This window comes from Amblyomma maculatum, chromosome 3 (assembly GCF_055883805.1).
Source record: "Amblyomma maculatum isolate TAMU_Amacu chromosome 3, ASM5588380v1, whole genome shotgun sequence".
Classification (NCBI taxonomy): Eukaryota; Metazoa; Arthropoda; class Arachnida; order Ixodida; family Ixodidae; genus Amblyomma; species Amblyomma maculatum.
In genome coordinates, this window is record NC_139346.1 from 196,730,664 (window position 1) to 196,757,836 (window position 27,173).

A 27,173-nucleotide genomic window follows, 5' to 3' on the forward strand; every position below is an offset into this window, starting at 1 on the left:
AGGCGCTGGCGTGGACGCCGTCCGCGACCACGCATAGCCCGCGCCACGCCCCCTTTCCATTTATTTGTTTTTGTTTGTTTGTTACCCTCTTCTTGCGCTGGTTGCGTGTGGTTGCGTCTGCATTGTCTCGGTTGTCCGCTGGACTGTATAGCCGTCCTAGTGGACGCGGAAGGCTGCTGCGGTGGGCTGGTCACAAGAAGGTTGGATATAGTATAGTTAGAGCACCGGAGACAGCAGGGAGAAAAAATAACGATATGGTCTGGATGGTGGGCGGTCTAGAGAAACAGCTGTCAACCGCCCAGAGATTTCTTTTTTTTTTTTTTTAAGTTAAGCACTTGGCCTTTATTTTGGTTTAATATGACGCAGTAGAACCAGTTCTTCCGCCCTGGAGTAAGGTCGGCTGAAGACGGAAAGTATCTGTAGGCCTGTCAAGATGCTTAATCGTTTCCTATTGCTAGTCGCTTCCTCTCCTGAAAGACTCATTCGTTAAGTGCGCCAGCGTAGTGTCGTCGGTTTATCGGGCTAGCCGTGCAAGCTTTCGTGCGCTAAGTTTAAGCAGTTGGGTATTAACACGAGTTCAGGATAGGTGCAGAGACTGCATGCAGATAGCGATCCGGTTATACCACGTTGCAGCGTCTGCCGGTTCTACGGTGTCGCTTTTTGTGTCGGACCCTTTTCTGGCATTCTGAATGGGCGCAACTCGGGCGATCTCCGATGAAAACATTCAGCGTCTGTAGCTCCTTTAGATCTCTTTAGGTGGCGGTATGCTGTTGCGTATAGTTCAGCTACGAGGGACTGTTGTGGAACTCGGTCGCGGGTGTTAGCGCGTGCGGACCCGGTTTAACCTCGAGCTCTGTCCAAGCTTCGCCGAGTCAAGTGAGCGGCTGCAAGCGTGACGTGTCAGTCGGCGGTATAGGCGCACGGCTAGTTGATGAACGTGTCGTGATCCCGCTTGGTGCGAGTCTTGAGACAGCAGCACTTGTAGAGGATGATTTCGACGAAGAAGCCCATCCACGCACATCCCTGCGACACGAGCATCATGTAGAAGATGGCCGCGAAGTCCTTGAAGTTGAGCGCCTGGTAGTCGTGCAAATGGTCCGGGTGGAACCGCGTCCAGCACGGCCCAGGATCCGGCACCAGGTCTTCGTGCCAGTACAGGTTGAGGCCCGTGTCCATTATCCACCGGACTCGCCGGAATATCTCCTCCTGCATCACCGCGTGCATTTATTAAACATTAAATCTGAGGGTGTACATTATTTCTTTCTATCGTCGTAAAGGAAACTTTGCCGTGGTATTCCTTCTCCCTCCCAATAGGTAGGTTGAAGCAGTTTGTAGGGATCTATAACAATACCGGTGGGTTCATTGGGGCTGCCTATTAGGCAAATTGAAAGCTACTGTTTTTGTTCTTTTTTTACTAAGACGAATACTCTTTTTGGCCCATGATGAAAATCTCGCGTGCGCGAGATCTGTCCGCGATATGTGTTCTCCTTTTCTAGCGTTCCTGTCGTCCCCTTGGCAACTTAGGGAACGCGACGATGGGCGATACCGTACCACCAATGCCATACTTGCCAAAGCACTAACTGCACAGAACGTGCGCCAAGAAACGACACGTGCAAGGAGCGACGGTGTACCGTCCAATTCCACACTTGCAGGAGCACTGCAACGAACGCATGCCAAGGGAAATAAATTTTACTGTTCTGCACGAACCCTGGTCTTGCTAGCAAATCTATATACACTGGCGCGCGATGCTTTTGTAGTTCACTTCCAGTGCATGCTATATCGTGCTATAATAATGGCGATCTTCTCTCCAACGTTCACACTGCGACAAGATTATCGCATCACTGTAATTGTCAAGTGTATTCATTTGACGTCAATACGTGTGAGGCCATGAGAGGGCTGTGTACGCGCAAATGTGCAACCTGTGCTCCTGTACGCTGCACTGAAAATCTCGCCAGCTTTCTTGCCAGTTATTTTTTTTTATTTTTGTGGAATTCGTGTTTTATAGCTGACGATTTGTTTACTCCCTATGACTCATACAATCATCGCTAGTTTTCGCTTATAGTACGTTCGCAGCAGCAAATTTCTCTCAAACGACGTCCTAATTTATTTACACGATACATACTGCTAACAAAGCATTATGATAAAGGGGTGCCACAGCTTGCAGGACGGCCTACTGTCAACACAGAAGAAAGCAATACACCATGCGAGAACATGGCAGTATTCGTAACTTTTCAGCGATGTTTGCAATAACTTGAAAGCAAAACTAAGCCGGTGTCAAGCCGCTATTATTTACAAGACGACCGCTGAGGGCGTATGTGAGCGACGCCACCGTTTAAGCGTTATTGTTAGCGTAATCGCGTATATACCTTTCCGTACTAAGCCAGACTCATAATGGCCGGAGTCACTCGCTGACGTGTTGCGCGTACGAGGGCTGTGGCGAGCGCTGTCATATTTACGGGGGGCGCGGTTCGAAACAGCTGCGCTGCTTTTCGTGGGCGCTGGCGTCGGCGCAAAAATAGCGCGTTGTCTGTGGGTCAAGCAAAGCGAACAGATCTGACAGTCTCGGGCGCAACATGCATAACGCAACACAAACTTCTCAAACACTGCTTATAACTGATTACAGCTTACCGTTTCTGGTGTGTAGCTTACTGCGTTAAACGCGTGTCAATACACTCGATATGTGCACGTTTGATTTGTCATTTTGTTGAGCTTTTTGTCGACTGCTAAATGGCGCGTTCAGAGTGAGTGGTGAGTGCGTTTCAAACTCTTGTCGGAATCATCGTTTTCTTTTTTTTTTTTTTTTTTTTTTTTTTTTTTTTTTTTTTTTTTAAGGGAAAAATTTTGCCAGTTTTCTTCGTCCGTCTGAAGTTCTACAGAAAACAGTGCTCTTCAAGGCCGATTTGTTCATTTTGCAATGCCGTTTACGCTCTGAGCAGCGCGCGGTGCCACTGTTCGCATATTACTCCGTCGTGGGAACACGGTTAGCTCTCTCCTGCGTCGTGTGAGGCACGGCTTCTGGTCTTCCGTGAACGTTTTTGATGCCTGCTGGCTCCTCGGGGAATTGACTACGGCGTTCATTTATACGAGGCCGGAGCCGCTGTGTACGGCGCGTTCTTGCGCTCATACCTCACGTAGACCGCCAGGAGGAGGAAGTCGGGGCTGCAGTCCGTTCACTGCGCGCCTTTAAATGCTGGCGCGGAAGTGAGGAAAACACCGAGCGACCTGCTGTTTCCCAGGGACAGTGCAATTTGTGTTCGCGGCTCGCTCACTTGTGGCGGTGCTTTGAGGCGGCGGCTAGCGCCGTACTTGTGCAAAACGTGACGCGTATTGTGTACTACTGCAGCTCCGCGCGCCCTCGCAATTAGTGCCTCCCCGCAGTCATGCTTTTCCCACCGCGTTACTCGAGCGTCGGCCGCGAGCGGTGTCGGTGGTTACGCACTAGCGCCGTTTCCTATAGCTGAATGCTAGTCTAGGGATGCGGGGCTATTTATTCGCCTTGCAGCAGCGGCGCTGCTTTAGCCATGTGCTCATCTTGAAGGCTGCCTGTACCTTATTGCTTTTGCACACTGCCCTTGGAGATTATAGTCTCGCGTGCTTTGACGCGCCGCTGCGTCTGTGAAGTGCTCTTGAGGGAGCTTTTTTCTTTTTTTTTTTCCCCTTAATGATACTTGTCTTATACTTTACGCGATCTCCTGCTCGTGCTCGAGTATGGTCTTGTCTGTTGTTTTTTCGTGACGTTTTTGCTGTAGGGAATGTGCTTTGGCATGTCTCTTTATGCACCAATTAACTTTGACGTTGTTAGCTCTAGCTTCGTCGATGCATTTCGATCGCTTGCGTGTATATACGGTCCTCGATATCAATATATCTGGCCATCCCTCGTTTGCTGCTGCTGCAGGTGAGTGTTTTTGTAGTGGGATTCGTGCTCTTCTGCGCCATGGAACTATTGCTTGAACGCACCAAAGGCTGTCTTTATAAGCTGTCAGAGGAAGTTGACCTATATGCGCAATAGAGATCCGCGGATAGCTTTACAGCGGCTTCGGACTCGATAAACCTGTCCTTATGTGAGGCTGTTTTCTTCTAAACCTCCCGTGGCCTGCTTTCATGTTTTCAAAGTATCAAGAGCATATCGTTTAGTTACCTTCATATTCCTAACGGTGCAATGTCTGCGCGCAGTAACAATGCTACCTAGAACCTTTTCCTGCGCTGAAAATGCGGTTTCGAAGCGCTCTGTGACACAAAATCCTGATCTGCGCAAATACTTGGACTGACTTCCCGGTGGACGCCCGCTGTGAAATCCTCGAGGAGCGATATATCACGGTGTTATGGCCATATAGCTACTAAACGGTGTGCAAGTATTTTTCCGTTCCGACTACACGAACAGTGGAGCTTCCCTATATATACCTAGTCGAATACAAATCGATTGCCCGCACCGTTGTCAATGCGCGTGCGCAGAGGCGTCCGGTGAACCGGCGTACGTCTGCGTTAATAAGTCTCCGGCAAGATAACCCTGTTACCGAGTCACACCTCAGGAGTCGAACGACAGCGCGTACGAGCCATCGCATCCGAATTCGGGCAATCAATGCGTTGTTGTAAACTTGTCCGAACCTTTCCGATTTGTCTATCCGCCTTAGATGCCACGTGTGAGCGTTAGGAAGACTGCCACACGAATGGGCTGCGTAGCGCCACTGAACCCTTCATCCCATGCCTGCGGATCGCTGCGGTATGGTTTATAGTGCCAGTGGGGATCCTGTTTTTCGAGCAGTCGCCGAAGAATAATGCTGCGGCCATGACCTATATTCGTATCTCGGGCCAATTACGAGGAAGCTGTTCGAAGAGGTACAGTAGCATATTAGGTTCATCTAATTTCCAATTACTACTGCGTACTACTACTACTACTACTATACTGCGGCTTCGTCCAGCCGTGGTGGTGCAGAAGTTAGTGCTCTCGACTACTGCGCCCAGGGACGCGAGATAGAATCCCGGCTGCAACGGCCGCTAGTGCTCTCGACTACTGCGCCCAGGGACGCGGGATAGAATCCTGGCCGCAACGGCCGGTTTTTTCAATGGAGGCGAAAAGTAAGGCGTCCGTGTGCTGTGCGATATCGCTGCACGTTAAAGAATCCCAGGTGGTCGCAATTTCCGGAGCCCTCCACCACGACGGTCCCTCGTAGCCTGACTCGCTTTGGCACGTCACCCCACAAACCATACCGTGGTTTCGACCAGAAAGGTAATAAGGAGGCTGCCCAACTGTCGTGGGGTCTGTGCGACTGTTTCTTACTTTGTAAATCTGTTAACGAGAAAAGAAAGTCTCGTTGTACGCGGTAATTGCGATGAGAACGTGGCCCTGTTCGTGCGGAATACTACACTGCTAAGCACGGTACTTCAGACCACTCCCCCTTCGAATCGTCCGTTCATCTACTCCTACCATGATTTTGGCGTGCCTGCCGCGTACCTGCAACTTGGGCTCGAGTGTTTTTCTCACGTAGAAGACCATCTTGATCTGCAGGATGCGCTCCCTGCCCAGGTGGAACAGCCCCTGTCCCTGGAGCTCTACGTCGTAGCAATGCTGCGACACCCTGGCGAGCAGCGAGATGCGCTCCATGAGGATGGCCGCCTCTCGCTGCAGCACCATGAGCAGGTAGGGGGGCGTGAACAGCTCCTCGCCGCGCACCTCTTCTTCGGCGTACTCTCCTTCGCTGAACTCCTTGATGGCCTGCAGCACCTTCTCGAAGGCGTATCCCTCCGCCTCCTGCGAGGTTCCGCGGCCATCTTACACGCACGCAATAATAGAGCAGCGCGTGGCGCCGTCATGGTGCGCACACCGTCACTGCTACGGGAGGCAACTCCTGTCGATTTGCGAAATAAGCCAACAGTCTCCGAAACCGAGAAAGTAGACTGAGAGAGGGGTATTTGTTACTTGAAATTAATAAATGCTGTTACAGTGCATTAGAAAGTGAACGGAAAATATATACTACAAATTGGACCCGAACCCGCGACGTCCGCATGTCTCTTACTGTGCACTCTGCAAACTGTCTTTTGAGGTGTTTTGTTACCCGTAGCGTAACCTTGTGAGTAATCACCAGCGCGCCACCCTTGTCTACAGATGCATGCGGTTATGAAACCCCCTGCATTTATTGTTACTGTGGATGTTCCTTTATGTGCCATAAACGAGCCTCTGATTTCCCCATCCCTGTCTGCTCAACAAATAAAAGCTATGCAAGAACCAGCGTCCTTCACTATGTACAAGAATCTGCACGGTCTCCTGGCTTATGACTTCAGTCGAGCCAAAGACAGTGGACTCTTGGCACGCAACGCATCTGTCAGTCATCTACGTCAGTTACTTCGGCTGAATGTTCCTGTGTCTCGGTTCAAGGCCATCGATCATCAATGTATTTGCATAAGTTTGTCAATGCACTTGCGAATGAGGAGTGATAGCGGCGTAATGAGTCGTGAGCTACATTGAACGAGATCGACATATTGGACTGAGTGTCACTAAACAGATTAGCCACGAAGCCCGTTGCAGCTGCGGTGTAAAGAGGCTGCGCAAAAGTTACCTCGATGATCTTGAGGAATCCTGCTGCCTCGAAGACCATGGGCCGCACTTTTGGGTTGAGGGCCAGCTGTTCGATGGTGTCCAGGCGGTCGGTCTCTTCCTTGAGCATGAGCGATGACTCCATGTAGCCCACAAAGGTGTTCATGAGGATGACCAGCATGAGGAACCAGCTGCCGAACAGTACGCGTTGGGAGTGGCTTATGAAGTGGAATGTCGAGCTCTCCAGGAACATGGACGCCATGTAGACCCAGAAGATGCGCGACAGCCGTTGTCGCCGCTGGCGTAGGCTTAGCCGCGTGTCGGGAAGCTGCGAGCGTCAACGCGCATGGATCGATATGGGTGGATTCGGCGAGTGCGCGAGTGTCTAAGCTAACGTTATGCTCAGCTTTCGAATTCGAGAGCCTAGGCCTCGTTTCGTCAAAGGTGTCGCCTTTTCGCCCCTATCGACTAAAGGCACGAAGCAAAACGTACCAAGACTTCGGCGAGCGCGGCTACGCCAGCGACGACAACCAGGAAGCAGAGAAGCACCATCCACACTTGGAGGTCGAATGCCCGGATGTATCCGTACACGTTGGACTTGTGCTCCTTCTCGACGCCGCTCAGGATGACCATGTCCTCGTCGGTGTACGCCGGCGACGGGTTCGCCACGGTCGCCTCCTTCTCGGTGAGCACGAACGGACCCAGCGCCAGGTCCGCCTCCTGCGCACGCGCATTTTTCTCGGCCTGCACTGGCTATGGTTCGCTTTCGACTCGCGCCACGATACTTTAGGCGGAATCGGAAGCAGCATTGTTATCTCGGCACGAAACCCTTGTTTAGCATGCCAACTGGAAATTGGGAATGCCAATTTTAGAGGATATTTGAGGTTGAGTAACGATTAGTCACCTATACTACCTCATGTGCAGTGCACGAGAACTGTTTCTCACATTTGAGCTCCAGTCAGCTCTGTCTTGAATTCTCCATGCATTCTCGACCTCTCTAACCCGGCACTTGCCCCAGTCTTGTCTCGCCTTTTGTCTTTCCATAACAGACTGCGTTTTTGTTGTGTGAAGTCCGGTGCGAAAACACTAGACAGACCTATCTGTCACTTGTACGCACCGGCTATTACACCTCGAACATCCGCGGAGAAAACGCTGCCGCACAACGTCATCTCTAGCCAAGTGGCGCACGGCGGTGGCCCTCACCTCTCGTTGCAGTTGGCCCATCATCCCCGTCCACATGCCGTCCGGTCTCAGCTCACCCCACTCGTTGTCCAGTGGCTGGACCAGTTCGTACCTGCACGCGTAGCCGGTGGCAAAAGGGTGCGCGCAGCCATATAAGTAACCGCTCTGGGAGTAGTTTTCACTTTGGGTGTAGCACATTGTATTTTCTGACTTCTGTGTGTACACGGTCGCGCCAGGGAGAACCGATCGCTCCCTGCGCGGCTTCGCACACCGTATCAGCTGAGACATTCCGAGCGTTCGACGCGGTTGTCCGCCTCAACAATGGGCCGCTTTGTTTCTCAATCTGCCGTCCAACTCCCCGGCAAAGCTCGGCGCTCGAGAAGCGAATCGCTGTCGGTTGCGCGTGCCTTGAAGCCCGCGCGTGTATCGCGTATCACCCCTGTAAAAAAGAAAGAATTCACGCGAAATGAGTCTCAGACTATTGGTAAGCACGCTCTGCGAGCGCAGTCCTATGCTAGCAGCACGCTCTGTGAGAGTCCCGTTGCGTCATGCTGCACGGCTGACGGGGGGGAGGGGGAAAGGATACGAGAGGAACGTTGCCTAGCCGTTTCTGCGCTAATGTGATCGGTGCTGCAGTGCCGTAATACGCAGAACCGCTGCCACCAGTGCTGGGCGTACCCGTGTGTGCGCGTGCGCGCGGCTTACTTGATACCCATGGACTTGATGATGTAGTCGATCATTGATCCGGTGATGCCCTTGAGCTGGGAGCCGCCGATTGGGTCGTTCACCATAAACACGTACGGGTACCACTGCGCAGGAAGTGCAGTGGAGTTGCTGCAAGCACGCCTTCGTCCCCGGTTGTTTCGGGGGACATTGCGTTTCCGCTATTTGCTGTTCTGTCGTATCATTTGAGACGAGAACAATGAGATTCCTTATCGGTTTTGCAGTCACTCGGTATGCGCTACCATCGCGTGTGCATCTTGGCGGCTATCGTTCCTGCTAACAACTTCTGCTAAGATGTGCCGAGTGCGAAAACCCCGGCATCGTTCTGTAGCCTCTCAAGTGTGAAGTCTGCAGCCCAACCCTTCCCTAATCCAGTGGGCTGCCCCCACCAACCCCACTCTACCCACATACTCCTTCCAGAAGCGCTTTCCACCACCTACCCATCCAGTTCTACTCAGCAGGAGCGGCTGAGTGGAGTTGCTGTAGATGGAAGAGGCTGAGTACCTGTCTTCCACAGAACATCTGCTCATTTTTAAACCAGTTCAGAGGCGGGACAAAAAGCCGGCACAGGAATTAACTTTCAATATGCAGTAAGAAACTCAGCTGCATTTTACAAGTCCAGTCGACCTTCCAGTCCACCGACCCGCCCACCTTAGGACCCCATCCACCGCATCCCTCGACACATCCCGCCCATGCACTTTCAATCTACAGAAAAAGTTCTGCATTTCTTACAGTAAAGACGTCAAGGTAATCATTGTGCGCAAACCAACCTGCATTCACTGAAGTGTCACGTGAGATATCTGCGCTTGTCCCGTAGGCCTTTTTTTTTTTAGCTTTTTCGACTTCGGTTCACAGTTCTTCAGCAAGGAACACGCACATCTAGATCCTGAAAGACTGGTTATCTGCTTAGACCTTCATCCTCCACCTATCCTCTGACATAACTGGCTAAAGTTTGCTAAGCGAACGCACTCCGGAGAGGTCGTTCGTTCCTTTATCCGTATTATCACCAATACGAGCGTGTATATAGAATACTCACCCCGACGTTGCTGAGTCTTAGCGTGAGGTTTCTATGCGAGAAGGGCATCCTGCGGCTTGTTCCGGTCGCGGTGTCGTTTGCGGCCGGGCCTTGGAGACGGTTTAGTAATGCTCTGGACTTGCTGCTAGACGCCACCGATGCCACCGACTTGGCTCTTCGCACTGGCGTTCAGATTCGGGTCTGTGCGCACGTCGTTTGCTGTTCGTGCTTCGTGGTACGTGTACCTTGTTTTCCACGAATTGCCATTCGTTCTGATCATAGCGGCGCTCGTTGTCATTGCGTGTTGAGCGAAGGCTGATTTCTGTGCTCCCTGTTCTCTTCGAAGCCTGTTTCATGTACCACGGCATGTTTTGTTTTTGTTTGTTTTTTTAAAGCTTGCGTTTGCTCTTGGCGTGCTTCGTGCCCGTTGATCCAGCTTCGCATGTCAGCGACTCCGCGATCAGTTTTGGGCGGAGAGCGGTACACGGGGGTGGAACCTTGCTCGAAGAGCGCGCGTAGGGACAGTCTTATACTGCCATGCGGTTTATTTTTTCTGTGCTCTGTTAAGATTGCTTTTCCTTGCAGCTTACGTACTTCCCTGCAACGTATACTTAACAGTGCACTCCGCGCCGTCAATTTAGCCGGTTTTGCTCTTGCATATTCCTCGTTCAGTTCTTTCTCTTTGGTATATTTCGCGTACGCATGTGATCTGACCTTTGCTGTTTATTGCAGGGTGATGTTAGGCCTCGCGAATGGCGCGCATCTTCGAAGCAATGGGAGTCTTGTCGTCGCCTTCGGAGATGACTGCCTGTCTTCAGCGGGGACAGTCATTGAGGGTGCATCTCTAAGCTGGGTATTTTGGTTGCCGCGATTACTGTTATACAGGTTTTGTTAGACATGCAGTAAGCGAGACACGACCGTTTACTATAGGCTGCTTTAGGGAGGCACGTATACTTGAGCGGTTCGGAAGATAACTATAGCGTCTAGGTCATCATGTGCGGAGAACTCAAATTCCATGGGACCATGGCCGCTTGCACATTTGAGGTGGTCGAGTAGACTGACGCCGGTCTGGAACGAAACTAACAGTCAGAAGCGAGTTTGACTGTAGGATTACCTTATTGGCTGGAGGGATGGGGTAATAGTGGGGTACCAGTGCGCGGGCGCAGAACGCTGACACCGAAAAAGTAGTGTTAAGGTTAGGATGCCCCTGTCTGCGCCGACCCGATTCGAAAGCTGCCTGATGACTAGTGGCACATACAGGATTACCGACTTATGTTGTATATCCAACATACGTTGGATATTTGCGAACTATAACCAGCAGGCGCAACCTGCGACGAGCTGCCGGCTCTCTTCGCAAATTTGGCGCACCCAGGATTACCGACTTGTGGAGAGAACATGCGTTGGATAGTTGCGAACTATAACCAGCAGGCGGAACCTGCGACGAGTTACCGGCTCTTTTCGCAGGATTTTTACAAGAAGCATAATCCATTAAGTATTTTTGAGCAACCCATTTTAAATACTTTCCTGACGCTGTTTGGCCGAAATCTCCCTTGCGCCAACAAACTCCAAACTAGGGTTCCTACGCTTCGCACTTGCGTGACAGTGCGGATCCATGACCGAGAAAAGCATAGTAGATCAGTGTATGTTGCTGTCTTTCCCAGGTTATATCGAAACGGGCTCCCTGCCGTTGTGCATTCCGCGGAGCTGCGATTTAACTACGCCACGCGTTCCTGTGGTTTGCAATTCTGCCGGAGCCTCCTCTGTGGATCACCTGGTCTCGTTGGAGCCTGTTCCTCGGCAAGCCGCCCCTTTCTCTCCACAATCCTGCCGGCAGCCGCGCTGCGCGGTTCGCTGCGTGGCACCTTTCCGTCGGTCGAGCGGTCGGTTTCGTTGTTTTGTGCTCGGCGCCACGCGCCTTGCCCGCCTCGTGCTACCGTGGCGTGAATACGAGGCCATATGCAGTCTCTTTCCCTTTCCCTCGCATAGCCGTTGTTCCACCGGTGGTGTGACTCACACTGGGACTGGCGGCCAGCCTGGCTGGTTTGTATTCAGTCGTTTGTGACTGCCTGCAATCAACCTGCCCGGCAGGCAGAAAGTGTTCCGTAGTCGTGCGCGTGCGCTCGTGGCCACGCCTGACCGAGCAGCACGATGCGTCTGCGCGTTTTGCGTCATCGTCCTGTTGTTGGTTTCGGCTCTGGCCGTAGCCTGTCTGAGACTGCTTTGCTTGTGGGCGTAACGAGCGGCGGAGATTATACAGCTTGTTTGCTGGTGCCGATCTGGAGTGCGCCAGATTGAGAAGACGCGCCGATTTGTCTATTTCGGGCCCGCGGCTGGTGTTTGGTGCACCCTTATCTCGCTTCTTGTAACGCTCAGGGAGCCAAGTGCACAAACTGTGCCGGTTTCCGGTGGTGCCGAATGACTTCTGCTTTTGAAGACGACGCGTCTTATTAGCACATCGGTTACGCATTGGCACTTCGTGTGCGTCGGGGCATGTTAGTTCAGCCAGTTTTCGGAGCTAGTAATGTCGAAGCCGATGTGTGCGTCATCAGGACGGTGCAGCGCGTAACGCTTAACTGTGCGTAACGCTTATTAGGATGCGGCGTCAGCGGTTATTGCTCATGCAAGAGTACATACTTTCGGTAATTGAGCCTTGAGCAACGACCGCTTACCATCGCGTCTCCGCAGAGTGAGAAACGCGAGAGCAAGAAGCGGCAAACTGAGACGTTTTTAGCACCCTGTGGGCAGAACCTGGAACCAGTTAGTCACGCGATCAGTACCGCGCGCCGAAACAAGGCCGCCGGTCTCTACTGGAACACGCACAGGAAAGCGGCGGTGTGTTTCCACTCTATTCTTAGCTTCGGTGCTCGTTGTACCTGCACCGTTCGGTGCACTTTGCAGTACTCAAAAGAATTCAGATTGTTCATGTAACGAACAGGCAGCCTGAGAGCGCAGTCTTCGATGTCTAGTGGTGGCGACGACGTATTGACGGATTTCTAGCGTTCCATTCGATAAGGCGACAACGCTGCTGTGGTGTGGAAGCGCGCGCGTCCCCGTGTGTTAAATGTGTGTCTGGAGCTGCCGTGGTTTACTGCACGCGTTACCGTTCGTGCGCCTGTTTTCAGCGGGCGGCTGCACTCTGGTTTTGCCTTCTGTGCACGTGGCCGTCTCTCTTTCTTTATCTATCTCTCTCTCTCTCGTGCGCGCGCAAGCATTGGCCGGTTCTCCAGTCTGCAGCTTTCAGTTTCGGTTCGCTGCCTTTCTTCTTCTGGCTTTATTGCTGCGTTTCGGAGCGTGTTGCCCTCTTTAACGTGCGTGCGTGCGTGCGCTGATCTTTTGAATTGGCTTTCCTTTTTGCCACGTTTTCTTTCTTTTTTTTTTTTTTTTTTTTTTCATTTGTCTGGAGGAAGTCCTTCTGTCTGTGTCCGCTTTGCTCCTGTGCTCGCGTGTCCTGTCTGTCGTCGACCACGGCTTTCCCTCGCCCCCGTCTGGCTCTTTTGTTCCAGCATGGACGTGGTGGCTGGTGTTCTTTTTCGGGGGGTGTGATTGGCGTCGCGCTCATTGCCCGCGCGTGTGTGCCCTGCCTCCTTAGTTATCACCTTGCCTTTATTGCTATTCCTTTTTTCCTCTTTCCTTGATCCGTATACGGGCTTTTTAGCGGGCCTTTTGTTACCTTATTCTCTCGCCGCTAGCTTTCTGTTGTCGGCGCGTTCTTGTGGTGGGGCCGTCGCCGCGAGTTGCTTGTGTCGATGCTGCCGAACCCGATTTCTCTTGCTGTTTTTCGAGCACCCGGCGTTGTGTCCAGAAGCAGCTTGGCGGGGTTCGGGTTTCTTCATTGCCTCTCAGCGTTAGTATGCGCGTGGCGTGCATCCATTGTTGCCAGGTTACCAGGTTAGCCTTTCTTGAGGTTGACAGCAAAGGGAGAGACCACGGCCGCGAATCGAGATTGTTTACTTTTGGGGAGGGCCCGGTGTGGCACGACTGTTGTAGAGATCCAAACTTCAACCTGGGCATGTTAGCTGAACTCAATTCCTGTCGGCGATTCGCAACTCACTGTTCTGCAGTACTTTCTGTTGGGCAATAGTTGTTTCTGCTAGCTAAAGTACCGTTTATTGTCGGCCATTTTCTCTTCGTTCATTTGAGGCTCTTTCTTGGGTGTGAACACGGAAAAGGGGCCGGCTGCTTATACCTCTGTACGACTCGTGAAGTTTGCTTGGGGCTGTTGGATCGACTGAACGTTTCACCCGCGCGGTTTCCCCGTTAAAGTTTCCGGACTTGGGGATTTCCCAACTCTGCAGTATACCTGAAACTGCTAGGCAGCTGCCTCGCTGTTTCAGGTACTGCAATACGTAGCTACAGCTGCGGCGTTAACAAATCCGGGGCATGAGTTATAAAGGTGGGTTATCATGGTGCGCAATTACCTGGAAGGTGTTATTGGTGGATTTTCTTGGTCCGTTATCTGCTAACGGGTGAACCGTGGGTACAGTTAGCTGGACCAATTACGACGTCGTGGCACTCGCTTGACGCAATTAGTTGGGAGGCCTCCTTTAAGAGGCATCTGCCGCTTCGTTGTTGAGCTAGTCTACCTGACCACTGTGACAAGAAATCGTCAGAGGAATAGGTCAGAACGTGTGTGTGGCGGTGAGAGCTTTGTGTTTTGAGCGCGGAAAATTCTGGAGGCGCAGTATGAGAACGAGAACGAAAAACAGAAGGTGCTCTCCGGGAGGAAGGGGTTCGGGGGCAACACTTTGCGGGGGTGTTTCAACTGAATGCGGCGTCCCCTGTCATTGCCTCGCTCGAGGCTCTTCGGGGCGGCGCTCTCGGAGGCTATTTTGGACGCCGTCGGTGGAGCCGCGGCGTTGGACCCTGTTGACGTTGGCCACTGCTGCTTCGCTGTGAAAGCTCTCCCCCCCCCCCTCCCCCCCCTTTACTTTCTTTCTGTCGACGGCTGGGGTCGTCTCCGCTCCCCTTTCCTGTCAAAACACACTCCCTTGGGGAGCCTCGGCTGGCTTTTTGGCCGCCTTCGCGCGGACCCGTCGACGTGGTTTCTTTGCAGCCAGCGCGTGCAATCGGCGACCCATTGCTGCTGCGGAGACTCAGTCTTCGCGCGTGCGTGTCTCGTGTAGGTGCGGAGGGCTCGAATTAGCCGCGGAAGCGGCGTGACCAGCAACGACGCCGCGGTTGCTTTCGGATTCCAGCCCCGCGCGTGTCCCACAGACGCGGCAGCAAACCACGAAGAGGAAGAAGCTGGTCTCGCGCATCCTGTATGCAAATAGCAGCTGGACGCGTGACGCATATCCCGCCCTGAGTGTGTATTTGTGTGTGATGGAAAAAGCGTCGAGACCTTTCTCTCTCCCCGCTTTTTTCTCCCCTCTTTGGGTGTTCTTTCCCCCTCATTGCAGCAGGTGGTCCGTCACGACGAGGTGTATAGTCTGGTAAGGATAAAGTTAGGCCTTGGGATCTGCGGCGTCGTTCGTTTTTTTTTCTCGGTCGTCTTCGACGCGAAATCGAATGCGCTCCAGTTTTGGCGAGTGTTCCTATTGGGTTTCGTTTCTGTATACTGCTTCCGCTGTGACTTTTTTCCTCAACCTTACTGTTCTGGTTCTGAGCATGTATAGCCACGGCCGGAATGGTTGATGGCCCCACCATCTGTATTATCAGATGGAAAGCACCTTAACCTTCCATCGGCACTTGCAGCGCGCTCGTGACCCACGTTTCTATTTTCTCCTGGCTCACAGCATGAAGTTGCGTCGAAAGGATACAAGCGCTGCGCGGTGGATATCATTAGTAGCCCGCTCTTGCACTCGTAACCTCCCCTCACCTGCAACGATTCGCTAGACGCGGCGCAAGGAAACCCTGTCCTCTTACGCAAAGATGTTTAGTCCTGTCTTATACTGATTTTCAAGATCATTCGAATCTTATTAGTCTAAACCTTACCTAGTCGAAAAATCGCTTGCTTGAAAGAACCAGACCGGAGTAAGGCAGAAAATGCAAAGACACCTCTATACCCGTTTCATCACAGGAAACTGGCTACCACCGTTTTTGCTTCTCTTGCTGCTAAGAAACAAAAACCTCCCTAGAGTCAACAAGGGACAGGCTGGCAACGTACATCACCTTCCACTATCGCCTAGGGAAACTTCGATACTCTCCTCCCCACTTCTTTCCAAGTAAGGTACAAGAAATAACCTGGAGATGCTTTCAGACTGGGCATGGCCCGGTAGTAGTGTACGAGTAGGGGTTTATTGGCCACTACCGGGCGGATACTCTTGCGTGTGCTTAAAGTACGGCATTATAGCCTCACTTGTTCACGTCATCCAGGACTGCCCAAAAGACACCCCACCGCAGGGCCTAATGCAGCTCCAAGGACTCCATGCTGCTCAGCTCCAACCCAGCCATTGTACTCCGGGCAGTGGCGGTGGTCGGCCCTAACAAGACCAAGGAACCCACCAAACTCCTTCTCTTTTCTAATTAAATTAATGTTATTTCTGTCTCCGAAATTGCGTTTGCCCTACCATTGACGTCAGTCATCCCTTAAATATATGCTTGTCACACCTCTACAGGCTGTATATATATATATATATATATATATATATATACAGCCTGTAGAGGTGTGACAAGCATGTAGCGAATCTCGTTTCCTCGTCGATGGGATGAAAAAGCGTCTTCTTAGTTGAGGTCACTGCCGTCACTACGGCAGCGGTGGCGACTGACCGGCCCTTGAGACCTATTCACTCCTAGCCGCACAGATTGCAGCGTCGCTTTCTTTTTCAAAAATTTTCTCGCGATCCCGGCTCCTTCCGGCGGGCATTCATTAGCATATGCGCGCGCGACGCGTGAGAAATGATTTCCCCGACTCCCGCGCGTCCCCTGGCTGCCGGCTCGCTTCGCCTCGCCCATTTGTATAAATACTTCTTTAATGAAACACAGAAACGCATTAAAAACCAAACACCGCCTGGCGTCGTTTCGCCGTCGTCTCCTGACAGCCTTGCATAGTCGTACCCCGTGGCGCCTCCGTGGACACGAATATTTTCGTTTTACTAGGTGGAAGAGGATTTAGTTTTTTTTTTCTTTTTCGCTTTCGAGTGTTGCATTTGAAAGTCGTTTCCCGCAGTCGTGCTGTGTGTCCTCTGCAGCATTGCCACCGAGGGGCGTTCCCACTCTCCCTTCGCCCTCCCTCATCGCCCTGGGCACACCGAGCAGTTCCTGGCTTGGGCGTGCGCGCCTTCAAGATGTCTGCGAGACGTCGTGTGCGCGGCGTACATTTCGTGCGGTTTTTGTCCCTGCGTGTGGCAGCTATGGCTTTATCCTTGCCTGTTCTTTTTTTTTTTTTCTTCTTCTTTCTTTCGCGTCACTGCATTGTGCACATCAGATGCTGGCTTAACCACTGCTAGTTCATTATAGCTTTGCGTACGCGGCTGTTTGTCAGTATTTCCTCTTGCGCGGAAGAGCTGGTTCTTCATCCGTGGAAGGCCGCGTACATACCGCTTATCTATTTCGTTTTCCTTTTTTTTTTCTCTTTTCCTCTGGGTGGTCCGTCGCTATACTGGTTTGGCCCGGTTTCGGTTGGTTCAAGCTCCTCATATGCATTTGCACAGGTATACTATACTTTCCGTGTCGCGGCCACCGAGGGTCATGTCTTGCGACTGCGCATTACGGGCTGCTTTGCCTAGCTTCTCGGTTTCGTGCGCAAATTTCTCCTCTCCCTCCTTTGCTCGCTCTATTTTAGCTTGAAGGAGCATTAACTTGCGCTTCGGTAATACCTGTGGGGAGCCTGTTGTCGGTTAACATAGTGGCGCCCGGCGAATTCTCGATATGCGCGGACGTCATCGTCTCGATTTATATATTTGATGACAACGAGTGCAAGTCACCGCGGGGTTTGTGCCATATCCATACCTGCCAACTCTCCCGAATTGTCCGAGAGTCTCCCGAATTTTGATTACATCTCCCGATTGTACGGACGCGACCTCAGATCTCCTGAAAAGTGGCCGCCACAGCACAGCGTTTTTTTTTTTGTTTTTTTTTTTGCACGCTATAGCTCAGCTTCTTGAAGACAGCGCAAAAAATACAGGGACAACTAACATGTCTTCACGTGATAGTCGTCGCCCCTCCCCCCTTCCACTGCAATCACCAGGAGTTGTCTATAAATACAGAGATAATTTCAAAATAAACAAGTGGGCCGCCACTCTCGCCTCTTTCTGATGTTTCAGCCTCAATAATTTCCGAGTTGGTAAACCAAAAAATCCCCCCCCCCACTTGTCGTTGCCGCGGTGGTCTCCCGAATTTTCATGTTGCTAGGTTGGCAGGTATGCATATCAACTCTGACTTGTGTAGCGGTTGGCTGTGCGTACGCTGAGCTGTCATTCAGCTCTGGCGGTGGTTACGTTTAGCGGAACCAACTGTTAGCGTTTTTCTAGTCCGTAACACTCCATCCGCTCCCCCACCCCCCGCCTCCTGCCCTTCTCCTACTCCTCCGCCTTTTCATTTTCACACCAGGGCGCCAGGAATCGTACTGTGTTCGTCGTCCTCGCTGGAAAATATGTCGCGGTTCTTGAAAGTTGTCCGTTCTCTCTCCTCTTCAAATAAGAGTGGTTGTTAGCCGTGCTGTGCAATCTTGCGCATAACGTTTTCCTTCCCGCCAGGTGCCACTATGCATGTCGTGCAGCGTCGCACTGCCCTCTGCTTTTACTTCCCGCTATAAGGTGCCCGCGGTGTCTGTCCTTGAGAAGCGCGTCCAGGTTAGTCGGAGGCCGCATCCTTGTATCCTCCCCTGTGTTCTAATCTCGACGATCCGGAAAATTACTGCACACTCCTCGCCGTTATGCTAACGCGCGGCCTGCGACCGCGTCGTTTCTTTGCGACGTCTTTTGTTGCGACGCTGCAGGCGACGGTCACCGCTGTAGGAGGTCCCAGCATGCGCCGGCGTTGGTTTATATACGAGCTGTCACAGACGCGCGGAGTCCCCAATTATTTTTCAGATTGAGCGAGGGAAGGGACTCTGCCGCTGGATTATTATTTCTCCTTCATTGTTGTGTACATCGTTGCCTCCAAGGTTGGCTCATATTGTAATTGTTGATTGCGAAGGAAGAACTAGGAAAGACAAGTGCTTCAGATTGCGGTGGCCTGTCGCTTGAGTGTTCGGCCTTGGCCTGTTTCGTCTGTCTCTGTGCTGTTGTTTCCTAGTCTTCTCTAACCAGCCGCGGTTACGGTGACTAGTCGTGCAGGAGTATCGCCTTTGTATAGAATTTCCGTCTCAGAAAAAAAAAAAAAAAAAAAGTGCTGATGTGACAACCATTATTTAGCCTTTTGCTTTATAATCTGTTTCGGCCGCGACGTTTACAGTCCCAGAGCGTACGGTCACGTTGTTGTTCCGGGCCGGAGAAGTTTAGCTATAAAATCGTACTGGTTCAACACGGTGGGTTCAGAGTTCTTTATTTTTTATTATTATTGCGGTAGCAATACTGCGCCAGGTTTCGAGTCGTCGAGTAGTCCTGGCGGAGGGCACAAGAACGCTCGGTCACCGGCAGCTAATGCTTTCGCTCCACATTCGGTTCGGCAGCATTGAACCCTTCTCATTTGTGTGGGCTGCTAGCTTACGCTCTCGCGTCATGCCCTTGAAGGATGAGCTTAAGTGTGCCCAATAATGTAGCACCTTACACTGATAGGCCGTGATAGGGGAATAACGTAGCAGGCAAAAGAAGCTTCCGCCGTTGCTATCGCTATTCAACAAATGTTAACCAGAGTTAAGCCACAACTAATTTTTTCTCGACCTTCTGGTACTTACGCTGCCAAATGAAGCATCGGTCGAAAAGCGATTGGACCAGTTTACCCTTGTTAGGTTAATGCTAAGTGCGTTACCACGTACCCGGTTAATGCAGCTCATGTCTTGTAAAGTGCGAAACGAGCTCCGTACGATATCGCCCTTCGTTATCCTTCTCCTCCGTTGCGAGTGGCAACGCAACAGCTTTAGATAGTACAGCCAGCGTGCGTGAGACTGTATGTACATGTTCCGTGTGCAGAGTGCGTACGCGCAGCGGGTATATTGTCGGGGCGATCGTGTAGGCGCAGGCACGCACCACGTCAGCAGCTCTCGTGGGAACGGGAACAACGGCGAGAGCCCGCTAATCTGTATAGCCCTTGCAAAACGTGAACGCTGTGTGATCGCAACGCTCTCCCAGCGCTGCAGGTGAGCTCGACCGCGTACTACGGCTCTCTTCCGGTTGTGCTTATGCGTCTCTTCAACATTGATTACTTTATCACTATCATTGTAGTTTTCCCTTGGTGTATACCGGCCCGATTCTTAGTCCAAAAGCATGTTCCGCGCACGGTTATACATGTATTTGATAGGGACGACTGGCGGCGGCCTTCGGGCTACGTTTATACTGCTAGTTATAACGTGTGTAACCATGCGAGGAGGTAACCTCTTTGCTGCCTTATAATAATGTTTATAATGTTTATAATAATGTTTATAATGTTTGCTGCCTTATAATAATGTTTGTTGATAAAGCGCTTGACTATTTAACCCAAGGATATGCGGAATTAAATCCCGGACGCGGCGCCGGCGTTTCGATTGAGGCGAAGACAAGGGCGCTTGTGTGCTATGTGCGATGTCTTTACTGTTCTTTACGCTCAAAAACAAGTTACACTTGATTGATGTATACGTACGAGCGTAGGAAACTTCATTGGCAGGAATGCTGACGAACGAACACGTACACTCCGGTTCAGAAAGTTTGGCGAGGGGGTGAGTGACTTTTTGAAACATTGAACCACAGAAAAGCAGCAATTGTGCGCTATGGTGGTAGAGAGAGAGAGAGAGAGAGCTTCATTTCGACGCAGTATTAAGCGCAGAGTATGTCATGGCCAAGGTCAGCCAACTAACCCGCCAGCTGGTCCGAGGCTTAGTAAAGCCTGCTTTGAAGGATATTTCAAGGTTCATTGCGGCCGAACAGTCCGAACATAGCAAGGCCGACCATCGCCGCTATAGGCGGCTTAAACCTGAAGAACTGTCCCCGTGATGGTTGCACCACGGATATGTTCAGCGGTGCCAGTCAGAACAGTTTCTGAAGAGGTAATTTAGATACTCGCGCAAATTTTCTCCGTTGTCACGTTTCACAAGCATGGCGACCTGTACGAGGTCGGCTCAAGTCCACCTGTGGTTCATGACTCGCGCTTGCCGCTTTTATCCCCTGTTATCTCCGATTTGCCGGGTGGCGGGAATCCTCCGGCGCGCCGACGTTCATCTCTTGGCGCGGCGCCGGCTCCAACGCCTTCAGTGTCTTCTGATGCCACTACCATCAGCCGGCAGCGCTTTGCGGTGTGGCCACCATCGCTGCCGCCGCTCGCCTCCTTTCCCGTGCTATCGGACGCTCTCTGAGGAAGGCCAGTGACCGGTCGGGCGTTTATGGGCGTCCGATCATGCGTGCCGTCTGTCAGCGCGCCTAGCCGCTCTCGGCAGCCGCCGTCTTTCGCGCAAGCGTGCCTCGGCTGCGCGAGTACGTGGGCGAACGAGAGCCGTGTTCTGTGTTTGGGTGCCTCGTCTTCGCTCGGCGGAGTGCGGGAGAAGATTGCCTCCATTTTGCACGCACCTGCTGTTTGTATGGAAGGCGGAAGAGTTGTCAGTGTCGCCGCTGGTTGCTTTTCTTTCCTGTGTGCACATTGCGTACTACGTGGGCGCGCGTCAGTCAAATGTTCGGCTCCGACGATGACGGGCCGTCGGAAGTCCGATGAGTGGTCATGCCGGACAGTGAAATTAGCTTTAGGCGGGCATTTTGTGTAGTTCGAGAGCAGTCCCTGTCTGTATGTAATGCTCCCAGTAGAGGTGGCTCGCTTTTGACGTCATGTGCTTTATAATGCACCACGCGTGCATTTCAAGCTTCCATGGTGCTGGTGGCGGTCAGCGGGCCAGTCTAGCGCGCGAATTCTTCCTTTTATAGCTGGTTCGTCAGTTTGACGTCGGTGTAAGCTATCTGCATTTTTATACCTATACCGAAGTGCTCACATGTATGGCGGAACAAGAATCATTGCTGGACCATGTGCAGAGTGCGTCAGAATTCATATAAACCACGTGCCCACAGGTCTAGCCTAGGCTCGCCTCGTATGTGGGTAGTGTTTCGTCCTGTGTTCATTCGTTTTTATTTTTTTTTTCCGCTGAATAATTATAACCGTTTACAACAGGTGCAGAGTTCGATCCCCGAGGCAGCTACGTACTCAGCTATTTCACAGTGGATGCGAGCATTTCTGGTTTTCGCCGCGTTTCTGAGCTGAAGTACGGGGAAAATGCCGAACAAAGAATGTTCCATGGGTCTCATTGGCGAAATTACTCTAGCACCACAGAGATTATTATTAGTACACTATCCTTGTGTCGCCCCTCGGAAATGCTTGTTCTTTAATTACCCGCTGACCATAATATTGTAGATATACCGCCAGCCTGACTAGAAAAAAAAATCGCGTTAAAAAGCTCAGGTACCTCTGTCGTACGCATTATCGTTAGGCATCTAGTAATCACTTGGCGGCTCCGTTCCCCGTCGGAATGACTTTCCTAATCGCAAAACGAGCGTTTAGTTCGATGACCGCGGAGCGTTTCGTTCAAGGCAGCGGCGCGACGTCTGGCGTACTTATTGAGGACGCGAGAAAGCACCGAACGCAAATTTAAACTGGCCGGTCCTTAAGTCGTTTCCGGCGAAAACTGGTTGATTCGCTTTTATTTTTGCGACTCGCGTTTTATACTAACCTCAAGCCGTATGTTTACTTCCTAGGTGTGGGCAAGCTGGCCACTCAAACTGGTTTTCGCTGGACTAGCGACGATGGTTGCTTTGGTTAATCTAGTCGCTCTCTGATTGCTTTTACATTTTCTCGCATTTTGTGTGCACCCGCTCCCACAGGAGAAGGCTGCACGGTAGGATGAGACAGCGAAAGGTAGAGCGATGTGTGGCACCAGAAGCCGTTCAAGCAGTTACCCCGCCGTGGTGGCGCAGTGGTTACGGCGCTCGACTATACTGTTCCTACGGTTGCGGGATCGAATCCCGGCCTCGGCGGCCTTTTTTCGGTGGAGGCGAAAAGCAAGGCGCCCGTGTGCTGTGCGATGTCAATGCACGTTAAAGAAACCCAGGTGGTCTAGATTTCCGGAGTCCTCCACTACGGCGTCTCTCATAGCCACTCTTTGGGACGTTAAACCCCACAAACCAAACCTTTTTGCAGTGGTGGTGTCTTAATTCGGTGCCGTCCGAGGGGACTGATAAATCATACTTGTGCAGTGTGGCTGGATTTACTGACCGAATCGGAAAGCTTACTGAAAAAATATGTACGCAGCTCCCTCTTAACTTTACGAAACGCGCAGGTGGATATTTTAGTTCCTGGTCCACTGAGGAAACGTCCTTGCTATCGGTGCGGAACACCTGCCAGGTAATTAACTCTCCGTACAGTGCTTTCCATCAGGTCAGCGGATGCCGTTATTAACCAGCCTAAACGGAGGCCACTCCCATCTAACCGACGCCTGTCGAGGTGCTGCGAACGTTAAACGGCGCGGCTGTGAACATTGTGGCGGTTTTAAATTGGCCGGGATCGCATTGGTACCCTTATCAAGCCGCAATTATGCAAATTCGGAAAACCAAGTTCGCCCGCAACCTCACATGATTTGACCGGCATCCGTGCAGCGCGCTGCAGGGTGGGTGTGAGTGCTAGTGAGTATCAATACGTTTTTGCGCGCGCTCTGTAGCTCAAAACGCACTTAAAATGGACTCTAAAAACGTCTCGGACCTACCGACGTTCATTTTACATGTTGAGGAACAAGACTTCCAAAAAAAAAATATTTATAGTGTGGTGCGCACCTTGCCTCTTTCGCTGTTGAGTGTACAAGAAGGAGCGCTTGTTTGGTTCATTTTGCAGTTACTTCGTTCACTCGTTCGTCAAGTGCTTAGAATTGTGGCACATGTTTGATAGGCGCAGCCTCCTACACCGAACTCATTAGAGCTCCGCTACTGCGGTGTCCTACAGTGTTAAAAAGTAATGCTAGGAGCGTGAAGTCGTGCTCAATGGGACCTTGGTCTCTAGTGCTATCTGTGCTATATTGGTCCTCGTAGGTCCCTCATCCGTATGGTTAATGACGCCGCTTACGTACTGCATTGGTTGTTTTAGCGTGGGAATCGCTAAGAAACGAATTTCAAACGGGCTAACCGCTCGCTCGGGGATCCAATTTTGCCAGTTTTGTGGCTTGTGTGTTGACCGCGGAGGCGTGGTGGCTTGCGATATATCAGATCCCAGTGTTCACTGCTCAGAGGTTATTTTCGCTCGGACGCGTCGTAAAAGCGTAGCACAGTTTCCCACGCTCAAACAATTGCAGTCGCAAGCGGCTCCTCTCGGCGATCCACGGCTGCTTTGAGAGGGATTGTGTGATGTAGCAATGAAGTTAATTTAGGATCTGACTAGTGTAGTGCCTCTGGTCCTTCCTGCCTTATGTACGTTTTTAAGGCTGTTTGAGGCACTGCCCCCTTCACCGCTCCCTGTGAGGCAGACGTGCTGCACGGGGAGCCAGCCGTAGACGTTTCCGAAACGAACCTGCTGCTCCGGTAGCTTCCTGTTCCGGCGCCTTTGAGGCGGGGAGATTTCAATTAGAAGCATGGGAGATTTACCGCGGCGGTCTTGGTACATGCTGGTCTCATCGGAGTCGTTAAAAAGATTGCTGTAACCCCACTTTGGTACACGCATTTTCTCGCGTTTCATTCTCTCGTTCCACGAGCCGAGTCAGACTTTCAGTAACATTTCCTGCTCCTCGTGGGCTGCCTCTATTCTTGTCTTCCGGTGCTTACGAAACCTCCTTCCCTCTTCTTCTGCCTTGAACTTGGCGTGTTGCGCGGTCCATCTCGGTGGCTGCAGACGTAAGAATTCGTAAGGAAAGCAAGACCAAAAGTAAAATGTCGTCGTGCCTAGGGCGATGGAACTTTCATCCTCCTTTATTCTTCTTTTTTTCTCTCCCCCCCCCCTTCCGCCCCCCCCCTTCCGCTTCCCGAGCGTTGGCAGCAGCTTCTGCATGGCTCCACTATAGTGCCTAGAATATATTCTAGGCACTATAGCTCCACATCACGTCATAACACGGCGCCCTCTCCTGGAATTCTGTTGAATGAGCTCTGGCTTCAGCGAGATTTTGGCCTGGCTACGTGCGTAGACCACACAACGGCTCGTTGAATGGTGGGGTCCATGCATGATATCGATATGCCTGCGCCCCAAGGATGGATTAAAAAAAAAAGCAGAGGGGGTTGATTTCACTTGCGAAAACGTACTTTGTCGATTTCTCCCAAGCAATGCATGGTTTCAAATGGGACTGCACTTTCGCCTCCCTCTCAACCGCCCCCGTCCATTAGTGACCCGTAGATCCACCCGTGATGCACTCTCCCTCGTCCTCGCTCTTTTGTCGTGCATATTTACCAATAAGCTGTGTTTTTTTTTTCTTCTTCTTTTGTGGGCTTAAGAAATTAAGCGCCATGGTTCCTCACTAGTTTACAAAGCATTTGTCGCTGGCTTCCTTAGCGTGTGGTTCTTCTGCAATCTTTGTCTGCCCCACAATGCACGCAGCACCGTTTGCTGCAGTTTGTCGTTTCGAGACTTACTTGGCTTGCTTGTGTCCTGTATACTAATGCAAATGTCCCCGGTTGCTTAGTCTTTTCGGAATACGGGTCGGCAATTTCTCGCTCTACTAGCTCCCGAGTATAGTGCAATGGTCTGGTGGCTTAGCACGAGGTCGAGGGTTCAATTACTCGCCGTAGTGACGAAATGTATAATTCGCTGCTGCCTGGGGGTTTTTCCGAAACGCTGGCAAAAAAAAAAAAAAAAAAAAAAAAAGAAAATCATCTGGCGTTCGATACTGGCCTCCTGACTGCGACGCCTCTCGCTTCTCGAGTGTTGTTCGGCCGGGGTGTGGTACCCAGTTGCATGGTGAGTCACACTCGTTGATTCGCTTCAAGTGGCAGCGGCGATATAAGGACGAAGAGAACGCTCTACTGAGCTGGTCAAGGCCGAGAGCGCGCGCGGTTTCGACGCAGATTTAAAGTGAACGGGAACGATCGCAACAAAAGTCTGTAACGATGGCTGAGTTTATTATCTCGTGTTCATAAGAATCTCGACATGGTGTTTAGCGGTTGGCGAGTGGGCGGCCGAACCTGCATCTAGCCCAAGTATAAACGGACATTCTCGCAGCCTATAGTTCTACTCGTGCGGTCTTTTCAGCGTGAACGAATGCTATAGAGTAGGCGACGCTTCTAGTATTGCTATTCGGTTCAGACGTCTTTTTTGGCAGTGTATGGACAGAAATCTACAAGTCGCGCCTTCGCTGTCGGCTGGTGCTCGTTTGATCCTCTCGGAACCCCGAACTTGCATAGTTTGGAGACTGCTGTTCATTTTTCTCCCTTTTGTTTTGAAGCCACGTCAGGGTCACGGGCGCGTCTATGTACACACACTCGCTCGCAGTGACGGAAGCAAGTATTTCCGAAACAACCGGTGTGATTCCGACGCGTCGTCGGATTCGTTTCCTTCGACTGCGCGCGAGCGCCTTTCTCCACGATCCCCTCCTTCCTGCCTCGATAAAGCTGCGCTGTTTGCCGTTTCTGGCGAGATGGAGGCACTGAAAGAAGAAAAAATAAAGGCAGGAACGTGCGCTGCTCCGTGCTTCCGCCACTCGGCGAAGACGTGCGCTCATCCTCGTGCCTTCGCGGTCGGAGAGGAGGAGGGAGTGGGCGCAGATATATGTTGAGACATTATTCATATACACGAAAAAGATGGAGCGTGATGTCTTCAAGGTGAGGTCTCGCCCCTGCTTTTTTTACGCACCTGCGGCAAGGAGTCTTCGCGCAGAGCGTCTGTGCACATGTGTGCAAGATTTGCGAGTGCTATAGGCGCGCCTTTGTGGTGAATGTGTGCTCGTTGGGTATGCAACGAACGGTTCGATCCGCGCGAGGTGCCGTAGGTGTGTGACTAGTACCGTCCGCGATTTCCCAAACTCGCGGCGGCTGCACCGACATTGCGATCGCTGTGGTGAAACGCGGGGTTCGCCGTAGAGGGGTTATGAGCGGACAGTGTGCGCACCATTTCACTAGTCTCGAGGTATATGGGTGGGTTGGCGTAAGTCGATAGGCGCTGCGCTATCTTGCGTTACCCGGGCTTAGTTTCTTGTGGGAAAAATGCGCTGGATGTGGTGACTCAACGGGATGTGCCGATGGGCTTAGCGATGGAGCCTCGGTCGGCATCGCATTCCGGTTAAATAAGGAAATTCGAAAAGCGACGCTGTGTGCTCCTTCGATTCGTTGTTTTAGCTTCTAGCTGTTACCTAATACACCAGACGATCAAAAAATAATCGCAAGCTTATTGATGCCTTGTTAAGGGTGGAACATTTAACCAACACACTACATGACCCATTGCTGCCAACTCATGATTTTGTTTTTGTTTGTTTTTTACCTAGCATCATTCTATTCACCAAGCACTTTCCCATTTTATTGCTTTTTTTTTAATTTTGGGAAATTTGTGCTAAAGCGAAAACTTCAAGGTTACTATTCAGCGAAAGAAAAAACGGGAAAAAAAAATTAAACGCAGAATTTAGATTGCTTGTAATTAAATACATTTTTCCATAATTTTGTAATCAGTTGATGACTTCCTTTTCAAAGAGTAACCCTTTGGGTAATTAAGCTAATAATTTTTTCTGCAATTGATTACCGGTAATTAAGGGGTCATTGGGGGGGTCAG

General features: G+C 51.4%; 2 protein-coding genes across 2 annotated transcripts in view; one reads left to right on the forward strand and one right to left on the reverse strand.

Moving 5' to 3' along the window:
• The window catches only part of LOC146197358 (uncharacterized), a 93,396-nt gene that overhangs the window by 12,902 nt on the left and 53,321 nt on the right, over positions 1 to 27,173 (forward strand). The gene's annotated exons all lie outside the window — the stretch shown is intronic.
• On the reverse strand, positions 925 to 9,521 carry LOC146197359 (glutamate receptor ionotropic, delta-1-like). Its single transcript, XM_084599170.1, has 7 exons — positions 9,474 to 9,521; positions 8,420 to 8,523; positions 7,736 to 7,826; positions 7,025 to 7,252; positions 6,555 to 6,860; positions 5,453 to 5,749; positions 925 to 1,206 (listed from the first exon to the last, which is right to left on the reverse strand). The coding sequence occupies exons 1-7, from the start codon at positions 9,519 to 9,521 to the stop codon at positions 925 to 927; spliced, it is 1,356 nt and encodes a 451-aa protein (XP_084455296.1).